Source organism: Heloderma suspectum, chromosome 4 (assembly GCF_057233095.1).
Source record: "Heloderma suspectum isolate Gila_16-S chromosome 4, 16-S_ref, whole genome shotgun sequence".
In the NCBI taxonomy this organism is placed as follows: Eukaryota; Metazoa; Chordata; class Lepidosauria; order Squamata; family Helodermatidae; genus Heloderma; species Heloderma suspectum.
Window position 1 is genome coordinate 137190547 of NC_139461.1, and position 12319 is coordinate 137202865.

At 40.5% G+C, this 12319-nt stretch overlaps 1 protein-coding gene across 15 annotated transcripts in view; it reads right to left on the reverse strand.

Annotated features, from left to right (window-relative positions):
- Positions 1 to 12319, reverse strand: part of SLC12A7 (solute carrier family 12 member 7) — a 165523-nt gene that overhangs the window by 20315 nt on the left and 132889 nt on the right. For all 15 annotated transcript variants that reach the window (XM_084850652.1, XM_084850656.1, XM_084850644.1 and 12 more), the window contains 4 exons: positions 6931 to 7126; positions 5391 to 5560; positions 4681 to 4812; positions 1606 to 1713 (listed from right to left, as the gene is read on the reverse strand). In XM_084850652.1, coding sequence (XP_084706778.1) covers positions 1606 to 1713; positions 4681 to 4812; positions 5391 to 5560; positions 6931 to 7126 — 606 coding nt within the window. The remainder of the gene's footprint in view (positions 1 to 1605; positions 1714 to 4680; positions 4813 to 5390; positions 5561 to 6930; positions 7127 to 12319) is intronic.

The following is a 12319-nucleotide window of genomic DNA, read 5'->3' on the forward strand; positions in this document are numbered from 1 at the left end:
CCAAAGTTGGGATGTCTGTTGTCAAATTAAAATTTTGGTATAAGGAATTTGGAAGTCATAAACCAAATAGGACAACTCTTATTTCAAAACTGTGATGTCCTTTAATCCTTTTTGGTTCTGGCACCAGTCCATCAGTTACATAAAAGAAATATTCCAAAAGGAAGGCTTAGAACAAAAACACACTGGAAGCATTTTATACCCAGCAACATTATCTGTTGAAAATATAAAAGGAGAAGCTCCTTTTTATTATCAATAAAAACAATTATATGACCACTAGGATTTCTGTTCCATAGCATAAAATTAGAACATAAACCTATTAAGTCCACAGTAGGCTTCAAACATTAAAGATTTTTGAGAAGAAGAAGAAGAAGAATGCAACCAAGCAAAACAAAATTCCAGAATCAGCCATATGTGGTGGGAGAGAAACAAGAATTTTAAAATGTAGTTTTTCCATATTTTAATGCAATTCTTAGATAAGGAATATGGCAGCCTCTTCTCACTGTAAGGAATAAGTCATCAAGCAAAATATTTGTTTTCAGCCTCGACAATTTGGCTACTCTTAGAATTCTGAATACAAGATGACTGGCAGAGACCTAAGAATCTTTCTTGTAATATGTTAAGGAAGTATTTAAGTGTTTTCTAATCTTTAGGAAAATAATTTCAGAACATGCAAACAGTTCATGTCCCACCCTTTACCCTCCAGAGAAAACATTATTGACCAGACCTGTTAATATGGGTTTAAAGATGGAGTCCTATACTTTGAAAACATTGCAAGAGAACAAATGATTTGCATATGAACAAATGAAAATGGTGCTTCCCCCCACCCCAAGAGTACAGTTTTTTGAAAACCATAAGGTACCTTAATAGTGAGCGGAAAAAATCCTAAAGAAGCCTTCACAGAATTTCAGTATGGGATAGAAATGTCAGTGTATACTACCCTTAATTTGAAATAACAGCACTAAATAACTAAGCTAAAAAAATAAGGTTGCAGAAGACAAAATCTAACACTATTCTAAGCCCCAAAGGATTTCAGCTGCCAGTCAAGAACTCTAGGATGCCAAATACTGATGGTTCAATCAAATTTCTTTTTAAAACGCAGAATAAATCATATATTCAGAAGATCCAATTTAAAAATTGTACATCTTAATAGTGATTATGTGCACACAAATGCACAAACAAAATGATCCTCTTGCAAGCACAGGAGTCTCCATTCATTTCAGTGGAAGGATCTGATCTGCACATTCAAAACAATGCATTGGAGGCAAGTGTGGGAATCCAGTGCTAATCCAAGTCATGCGCCTCTCCAATTAATTAACATAGGACTACCAGAGAGTTCTTCTTGAGCAATCTTCGCTGAAATGCTTCTGCTAATTTCAATGGGGCTCTCACTCAGGAAAAGTTCTTGGTGGATGATGCTTCCTAAGTGAAAACTGCTGTCCCAAATCTATTGCCTTGGATAGCCTTTGCACCATGATTCATGGCAGACCTGCCTCTGCCTGTAGGAATGTCCTGGACAGGGTCAATTATGTTCTCATTATTAGCACCAGTATTTCAAACTTCTTATACATGGCTTTCATTTTTAAAAATAAAAATAAAATGCATTACCTCTCTTTCCCTTTCATTCTTAGAGAGCTGCATCTGTTTTAGCATCTGTGATCTCTGTTCCATCACAAGAGTCTTCTCATACGTAAAGGCTGAAATATCATTTTCAAACTAGAAAAATAAATATCCGTGATTAAATATACATTATTGGGCACAACTGCAGGGAGGAGCTTTCGCTTCTGTTTTAGGTTAGCCACAGCTTGCTGTATCACCCAAACCTGGACAAACTGTGGTTTGTCTTAACTATGGTTAATGAAGCTGGCTTTTTAAAACTAGTCGTAAGTAAGATTAACCACAGTTTAGGGTTTTGATGACACAAACCCTAAATGGTTAATTAAAACTGGAAATTTCTGATCTCCTCCACATGGCTGTGGTGGAGGGGGAAGGGAAAAGACTCACCCAGCCTTATTCTCATAACACACAGCCACTCAATGTATTATTGCTATCATTCTATAGACCCAGATGCTAGGACGTCATCACAGGCATGACTGACTTAAGTCCCTTCTGTTTCAGTGGGTCTACTCTACGTAGAGCTAACACTGGATAGTATCCTATGACTCCACCTACCAAACAAACGACTTTTTATCCCAGCTTTTCTCCAAGGAGCTCAGCGTGTCTTAACATAGTTGCCCTCTCTCAATGTTATTTTCACAAAAGAGAGACTGGCACAAGGTCGCCTAGTGAGGCTTTTGGTTGAACAAGAATTGGAATTTGGGTCTCCCTGGTTTAAGTCCAACAATCTAACAACTACACAACACTGGCTTTGTAGCAACAGAACTCGTTCACAGTCCAGTTTAGGAGCTAAGAACTTGAGGTGTCGGCTCACTACCAGTCACTCCCTTTTCAAAATGGCCCTCCTGGAAAACTAGTTGCCTTAAACTAACAGAAAACAATGAATCCAATGGATTTCTGAAAGCTCTTGGGGATTTTCCAGTTGGGAAAGTTGGTGATCCAGCTGAGGCCCTAGTCTCACTGTAGAACAGTGAGAGGCGGAGGGCCATCAACTTGAGCCCGCTCTGTGGAGCCCGCACTGCTCAATGGTATACTAGGGAGCTATAGTCAGTGAAACAGGCTGGTCATTGGCTAGAGCGCAAATGGCACAAGACTCGAAGCGAAGATGACCGAGCATGCTCTAGAGCACATAAGCGTTCCTACTGTGTGGCAGCGCGGGCAGCAAAGGCTTAGTTTGCTGCCACCATCCTGTCCTCAAGTAGCCATCCAGTGGAGCTCTTTTGGGAGGTCCAGGGGCTAACACTCTCCCCAACAAATGGGACCCTGGTTCCCTCGAGGGCCCAATGTGACCTTTTGCATCACACTTTGAGGACAAAATCACTCGTCCTTATAGCAAACCTGACGCTGTTGTTAGCACAGTTCCAGCTGAGGTATCTTATGCCACCATCTGCCTGATTTTGTGGGATCGGTTTCAGTTACTGCAGCCTGAAGACAATGGACAAGGTGCTTGCAGCAATGCGACCGACCACATGCCCTCTCGATCCTTGTCCCTCCTGACTAATAAAAGCTAGCCAAGATGGTATGACTGGGTGGGTCCAGGGTGTGGTGAATGCTTCTCTACAAGAAGGGTGGTTCCTGCTGTCCTTAAGGACGAAGTACTGCTGTCCCCTCCTGAAGGAAGCCCACTCTGGACCCAATGATTTTAGACAACTACTGCCCAGTTGCAAATACCCCTTTCTTAGGGAAGGTTCTGGAGAGGGTTGTGGCAGAACAACTGCAAGGACTCTTGGAGGATACTCATTATCTAGACCCATTCCGGTCTGAGTTTTGACCTTGTTACGGGACTGAATCAGCATTGGTCACCCTGATGGATGACCTTTATTGAGAGAGGGATGGGGGAGTGCAACCCTGCTAATTCTGCTCTGTGGGTGAGAGGTTCCTGGGTCTGGGAGATAGGCTCATTGCCTGTTCTGTATGGGGATCCACTCCCTCTGAAAGATCAGGTCCGTAGTCCTAGATCCATCACTGCCGCTGGAGTGGCCATGGTGGCTCGGAGTGCCTTTTACTAGCTTTGGTTGGTTTGCCAGCTATGGTGTCTCCTGGACAGGATAGTTTGGCCACAGTAGTACAGGTGCTAGTAACCTCAAGACTGGATAACTGCAATACGCCCTATGTGGGGCTGCCCTTAAAGCTGCTCCAGAAGCTGGAGTTAGAGCAGAACAGAATACTGAGGTCATCGGAGGGCTTGCTCCTGGTGGTTCGACATGGACCAATGGCCCGACTGGAGTCCACCAGGAAAAGAGCCTTCAGTGTGGTTGCTCCCATCCTATGGAACTCCCTGCCTCTGGAGGTCAGGCAGGTGCCAATACTGAGTTGTTTTCGGTGCCTCCTGAAAACAGCTCTTTGCCAGGAAGCCTTCCTTGGCTAACCAGCCGTGATTTTATTGGCACTCTGCTTTTCAAAGAAGAACGTTAATATCATGTTTCATTCTTTTGATCTTTTGTTCATTTTTTCTCTTGTTGTTCACTTCTCCAGAATCTATTTAGATGTGCAGCAATATACAAATGTTGTAAATAAAATAAATAATAAATAAAATGTTTTGGAATACAGCTCCCAGAATTCCTATTAGCCATGTTGGCTGGGACTGGTGGCAGTTGAAGTCCAAAACATCTGAGATGCATCAGATTGGGGAATGTTGTGGTAAACTATAAACCCTAAAGCATATATAATTTTGGCTGAATAAACTGTATATTTGATCTATCTTTGTGTCTGAGCTGCCACAAAGGGAGTCCATCTGAAGTCCTGCCCAAGTCCAACACTACAGACATTTATCAAAAATCAAAAAAGGCAGGCATTTCAGTACAAATTACTAAGTTTGGGCCTTTGGCTTTATTCACTACTGAAATGTTTTATGGATGACGTTTTATGTGATTGAGGCGCATTTTTCTATGGTTTCATAAGATGCTTTGGGAATCTCATAATGGAATGGAAAGCAAAGTAAAAATAATAATAATAAATAATTATACCTTTCGACATTTGACAAATAATGTTCTTCAGCTGAAGGTAAACATACATATTTAATGTAAGTTTCTTTGTTAAAGTGATTGGTAAAATCTAATACCTTACCATTTCAACAACTTCTACCTCAGCGTTAAGTCGAAGATGATAGAGAAACATCTGAAGATCCTTTTTCATTTGAATACTATTGTCATCCATCTGAGCTACAGTGAAGATGCGCATTTTACATTTTCTCCATACCTGTCAGCAGAGAAGAAAATTTCATGAAAAAAGTGAATGTGATTTCTAGTAACTGCAGCTACAGCTGGTGCCGGGAAGTTAACTTTTACTGGTGCTTTCTGCTATTCTTGAGTTCATGCTGCACAGAATACATAATGGTGCTTACACCAGGAACGCCCATCCCTCACAGGCTTTCAACTCCCAGTGTAGAATGCCAAAGAAGAAGGCCGAGGGATGTGAGGAAGAGAGGCAATTTTCAGCAACTGGGACTTTTCTGTGTGCATAACAACTCAGGTGTATCTGCTACATCATCCATCAAAAAGGTGGCATTATGCTTACATAAGTACTTCTCAGTGACTGACCATTAGTATAACAACCCCTCCCTCATCTTCCAAAAGTTATGCCACAGGTAGATCCCGTACTGACAACATTTGGAATGATGACAGTGATAATGACAATGATGATTTTTCTTTACACACCAGTATCAATGTCTCAGGTCCTTCACATGGTTTCATAAATAAACATTCTCTCCCATGAGAAGCTACAAACCAAACCTGTGAATTTTAAAGCAGTTTCCTAATTAAAATAACTGCAAATACCTTGTGTTGTCTCAGTAGGAAAGGAAGCAACATCAGCATGCCGCCATCATGAACAATCCACCATACATCTATGTTACCCTCACTAAAGCGTTCTTGATTCATTGGGAACAAGTCTATGTTTTTAGCAACTAGAAGAGCTTGTTGTGCAGCTGTTGTTTCTCGTACAGTGTCTGAAAGAAGAAACAGGACAGTCCAAAACCATTGGAAAACTACTGTCTGTTAGAGCCTAATTGTTTTAGTTTTTTAAATGTTTTTCCTTAAGTCATGGAAGGGCATTTCAAAACTTTAATAGAAGTCTGAGCTGTATCTTTACCAGATTGACTCACAGAAATTAATAGAAATGTTACTCTTTCAAAGCATTAGACAACAATTTGAATATAATAAGGCACAGATCTGTTTTTTATATATATATATACACATATATTTTATATATATATATATATATATATATATACACACACACACACACACACACACATATACACATATATATGTGTATATATACACAATATACACATATATTTTACACACACACACACACCAATCACTTCAGCCAGAGATGGTTAGTTTCTATATTGTCAGAGAACACTCTTTTCTCAAGGCACAAGCCTGAGGTGGGGTTCGTTGTACAATAAAGTTGAAGCTACCAAGCTTTTTAATTTTATTTTAAAAGATTTACAAATTCACAAAATTTGTGAACATTTTTGATAGGGTCACCAACAGCAGATAAAATTGTGCTGGAGTCACATCTAGCCTGCTAGCTGGCCAAACTGTGCTGAGGTATCTGAGGCCTTGTCAACACATGCAACAGAATGGGGAGGTAGAATAAAGTGGGCCACTTCAGACTACAGGTATGGGAGCCATATTTTTAATACTCTCCTGCATAAAGAACTCCCTCTACATAGAAATCTCTCTACTGGAAAGCATATTAAAAAGTGGCATCCTTCACCTGCAATCACTTTCTATCATCTCAGGATGATAGCACCTCATCCCGCTGCATTTTTAGACCAGGCCTAAGTAAAATGCTTTTTTGTTTTAATTGTCAAGGAAAGATCCAGCCAAAGTTGAATTCCACAGATTTCAATGAAAGAGTTGAGAACTGCCCAATTTTCCCATTGGAATCAATGGAAATTAAATGTGCATAACTTTGGCCGAATCACATCCAAATATTTTACTAACGTCTGTAAAATTCTCTTTAGCCTACTGTTTTCAAAACCTCAGTTTCAGGGCACAGTTGATAGTACTCAATATTTCAAATGCAAGTCAATTAGATGAAATTTTATATGAATTATTATAGTACATGATGTCCATACGATAGTATAAATTCTACAACAGCGGCCTGGTTCGTACGATCACAGGGTGGTTAAGAAGCCATCACGGCTTGTTAAACCACCTTGTGTGTACTGGCCGGATTTGCATAATTACCCTTGCAGGTGCGGCTTCTCATGGTGTGCAAACTCAGCAAGGGTGGCTGGTTGGGGTGGGTAACAAACCACCCTACAACAATCCAACAGTCAGTGCGAACCAGCCCAATACATACCAACAAAACTTTTCCAAGAGAAGGGATTATCAGTCTGCTTCCAGGATTGAGGCCATGCCATCAAGACTGTATTATGTTTCATCCCTCCAAGGCCAGCAGATTGTATTAAATGGGAAATTCCATCTCTGACACTGGATGATACCACAATCTGGCAAAACCCTTTGGTTTTCTCTACTCCCATTAAAGACCTAATATTCTGCAGGAGGAAAAGGTAGTTACATGCATAAATATTTATAAACTCTCATAACAGACTATTAAGGCAGTAAGTACCAGCATGTCACAATACTATGTCGAGTTTACACTGGATGTAAACTGGGCTGGAGAGTGTTTTGAATTCTCAAGTAACTTTGTTCTCCATTGCACTGAGAATTAAGGTCACCCAACAAAACATTTTTCCTACATGCAGATAACTGTCCTACAAGCAAAAGTATGCACACTGTGCTAATTACAAGACCATCTATTTGCAGCAATTCCATATATTAGTGAGCTACAGTGGCCTGGTTTGGACGATACTCTCCCCTGATCATCTCTCTACATGTCATGGGGGAAGTGATATCATGGCTTTGTGTCACATGGGAGCACCTGCCCCTCCAGGCTTCCATGCATGAGTTTAATGTTTTAATAGGGTGCACACATGAAATCACATGTGCATAAGGCAACTGATATCCCAGACAAAACCCAATTTTCACATATGCACATACTGGCCATCCAAGTGGCCTCAGAGGTAGGACAGGTGTTGGGGAGGAAAGGAATGCTCTTGCTTTCCCATCACAGACAAGGATTATGGAAAGATCAGGCCAATTTGGCTTCCAAATGCATGTATTTGTAGCAAAAATACACACTAGCATGATTTGCACACATCACAATGTACATGGGAACACTTTTCCTCCATGGAGATTCTTCTCTACATAGGAAAAATGACATGTCTTGTTGCACTTTAAAAGCTGATAAATTTAGCAAGACATGAACACGCATTAGCAAGAGCCTACTTCATCTGATGCATTAAAAGTGGGCAGTAAAGTTTAACAACATCCAAGACTTTCAGCAACAACTTTAATGCATGTGATGAAGTAGGCTCTTGTGCCTACAAAGGATCATGTTGGAATAAATTTGTTACACAAAAGGAGAGAATAGTCTCAAGATACTGTAAACAATTTTACTGATGAAAAGCCTGACGTGTTTAGGCCTCTTTCTTTAATATGAGGCCTTCCACAAAGGGGTATAAAAAATGTAGAGATTCTTACAAACAGATTGTCTTGTGCTCTAAACACTGGTGACTGGCTATTCTCTCCCTTTGAAACTATTCTCTCCCTTTGTGTTCATTTTGGATGCTCACCCACCTTATACCTCAGAATAAATTTGTTAGCCTTTAAGGTGCAACCAATATGAGTATCGTTATCATGGGCTAACATACGTACTCTACTAGATGGCAGACACAATGACTGGATTCAGACAATCAGAGGAGGAAAAGAGGCCATCATGACTTTTTTCCCCTGCTGATTGTCTGAACCCAGACAATGTAGCCCTCAGCTATTTTTCTATTTTCTTTCAAGAGACCTCTATATAACTCAAGGCCTTAATCAAATAAAATAACCTTATTGAGTTTGATGCATTTTTAATTGACTGGGGCCAATGTGGCAGGATAGGGCAGTATCCAGTGGAGACCACCCTGTGAGCAGCCAGCCCCACCAATTCTCTTCTGCAAGCAGCACCTACCACTTGCAGAATTGAGATTCAGTACTCCCAGAGGCAATCCAAAATAAGTGGAAACACTTGTTTCTGGGACGGGCCAGTCTGGTGGAGCTCACATATGGGAGGTCTGCTGACCTGCTCCGTTCCAGAAATGAGGGTTTCCACTTGTCTGGGGGCCTGCCCCCAGAGGTGCTAAATCTCCATTCCACAAGTGATGGGCACTGCTTGCGGAAGGGAATCGGCAGGTCTGGCCACTCATAGAACAGAAGAGACAGTGGGCCCTGCTCACAGATGGGCAGCACTGGATACTGCCCATAATGTATGCCAAACTAACAAATACCTTAAACTGGACGTGTGTAGTGCAATCCTATACATAGCTACTCAGAAGTCCCACTGAGTTCAGTGGGATTTACTCCTAGGTATGTATGCATAGGATTGCACCGTTAGTTATTTTTCTGTAATTGTTCTTCTGAAGGAGGATTTGTGAAGGTGGATTTAACAGCCAGGGTTTTAGGTATTAGTTACACTTCAGGCTTCAACAATTTTATCAAAAAAGAAAAAGTAAAGCAGTTCTAACCCACTGAATGACTAATTCTTCTCAGAAATACCAGTTTGATATTTAAAATTATTAAGTAACAAGGTTGAATTAATGGAAAAGAAGTCATGTGTTAAATGAAAACATTTAAAGGCCTAAAATGAGGAAATGAATTATTGAACTAATTATCACCTTTGTAATCTGAAAATTAGATTTACCTCTTAAAAGTAGGGTGCAAATTTATCAATTTGAATGAATAAGAACAGAGAGGAAGGCTGGGTATAAGATGTGTCATCTCTTTCTGTGATCTGGACTATTAATTACATATAAATTAATACATTAAGGGCACAATCTTATGCATGTTTAGACAGAAAAAAGTCCTACAACTCCCAGCATTCCCCAGCCAGTCAAATTCCCCAGCCAGTCAATTCATTCAGTGGGACTTCACAGCAGAATGTACTACTGGACTGTAACCTTTTTATCTGATTGAACAGAGAGTAAAATTTTAAACACATTTTTAATCTATGTTTGTATGTGGTGCATGGAAGTTATTTTGATGCTTGATCAAAAAAGGCCCCCAATAATTAAGCACTACCACTAGCCTCTGGAAAAGTGTGTCTGGGTGGGTGGGCGGGGAATGTCCTTACTCATGCTGAGCCTCAGAAATAGCAACACGTTTTGCTGCTTTCCAATACTTTCTGAACTTCCTTCAAGTTAGGGAGATTCCTTCAGCCCTTCTCCAGACTCCAGAAAAGAGTTGGGGAATCTTTCTCATACACATTCCACTATGGGAATGCAGTTCTCCCTTCAAACTCCTACTGTCTCTTGATGACTATGTGCTACCTCCAGTACCAGAGGCAGTGAGCCTATGTACACCCGTTGCTGGGGAACATGGGTGGAAGGGTGCTGTTGCGCTCATGCCCTACTTGAGGGTTCCTGGTCGACAGCTGGTTGGCCACTGTGTGAACAGAATGCTGGACTAGATGGACCCTTGGTCTGATCCAGCATGGCTGTTCTTATGTACCTTACCTTTTCAGCAGCCAAGAGCAATTTTCAAAATACCTTTTAAGTTTTAGAACACAATAAAGCAATCACTATATTGTTTTTTAAATAATCAAACAATTATGATTAAAAATTTATCTCAGCAACCATTTACAAACTGCCAAGACATCTCATTTTTCCTGGAATCATTCCAGGCAGACCTCTTGAGTTTCACTATCTTGTTAAATATTAAGGGTGTGCTACATTTAAATAAATGCTGATTTCACACAGGCTAAGAATAAAGCATTTGGTTCTAAGCACTGTGCTACAAATTATCTCATGTTCATTCTAATTGCATATTGCAAAGCATGGTTCAAGCTCTGCCATAGCAAGGAAGGAACTATTCTGAACCTTCCTGAATATAGCTAAGTTAAAAATGTGATAACTTTTGGACAAAAGGCAGGAAAGTCTGTAGCCACATAGCCATGCATTAAAATGAGTAGTCTGAAAAAAAAGCTGTAAAACAACTCAGAGAGAGAAATGACAGAGCCTGGAAAAGTGTGTAGACTAAACATGTTGTCAGATTTTTTTTGGCAGACTATATAAAATTAATATAAAAACTTATTCTTCATCATTTGCTGTTTATCATACAACTGGTCTTCCACACTTGATATCCAGTTTAACTTCTGGCACAAGGGCAGGTAGACCAAGGGGAAAAGGGAAGGAACAAACCCACCTAGAATCACCATGACATGTTGAATCCAGAGGAACTCCACTGATGGGGTGCTTCTCCAGAGGAAGGGGGGGTAAGAGGCTATTGATGCTGATTCCTCTTTCCCCCTGTGCCTCCCTGAAAAGCTGCTATGGAGGGCTGGGACACACACTCAGGAACAGTGTGGCAATGGGAGCTGCAGATGGGAGGGGGAGTCAGCAAAAATCATTTCCCTCCCCCTTCCTTCTGCTGGACCTCAGTCCCTTCCACAAAAAGAAAGTGTCCTTCCATTTGCGGAAGGGTAAGCCTGGATCCAACTCATTTATTTTTAAAAGGCAAGACAGTAACTTGGTTGTCCCAGGCTCATGGTTTCAACTAGGACATCTTAGAACCATGAGAAGCGCAGCTAAGATAAAGTCCTGAAATAATACTGCATCCTCTCTTACAAGCACTGCTTATTAAATGCAGCTGTTGTGAGTGTACATGACTGCTAGAAGTCTTCCCTACGTCCCAAAAGAATATTTACAGAGCAAGCACATTCCTATCCTACCCCAGGTAGAATGGGGAAGGGATGCTTATGAAATTCTCCCCACCAAGTATCTCTCCAGATTGAAACTCCCCATTTGGATAGGGAGAACTATTGGAACCCCAGTGTTTAGTTGATCTTGCTTGTGGAGTGGCATCAATGCATTCCAATCTTCCATTTTTTAATTTGGGATTTTGTTCAGACTGCTGAGCCTACACAGTTTGCATCGCTTTTTCTTACAAGTTTACTGATCTGCACCACAACATAGTGACTGATTTAAGTCACAATGCAAGAAAATTTTTGGTGTGATCACATCTGGATTCATGTTTGTGCTATGAATTAATGAAGGCACATATATGTTGCCCCGGTGCACGTTGGTAACTTGTAAGGGAAAAAAAAGAATGTAAATTGAAAACTGCAGTAAAATGTACATTTACCAATTCCAAAATTAACCTTAGAAATTCACACTGAACCACTGAATCAGAAGGTACTGGAATGGTACATTTGGTAGAGCAAACCCCCAGAATGGAATGGAAGAACTCTGTGTTCATTCTTAATTTTTTCTTTTGCTACTTTAATCTACAAGTCTCTCATAAAATATAGGTGGGGCTGATAGCAATACCATAGTCTGGCTGCTCAACATTTGTGCCTGCATTATGTTTCCATTAGTGTGCAACTCTGCCAAAGATAATCTTATTTGAGTCTGAAGATTTCTATGTGGGCTCTTTTGTGCTATGCTTACTTTTCGGGAGAAGTAAAAACTGTGCAGAAAATCTAACCACTGAACTAGGTATGCCAAATAATTTCCTCCTCACCCATTTCTTTGAAGAACTCTAGTGTCCCCCATACAATGAAGAGCAACGCTCAACCATTTTTTTCAAATCATTTACAAGCTCTGAATTTGGTCATTAAATGGTCTTTTTATTTTGTTAATTTCACAACT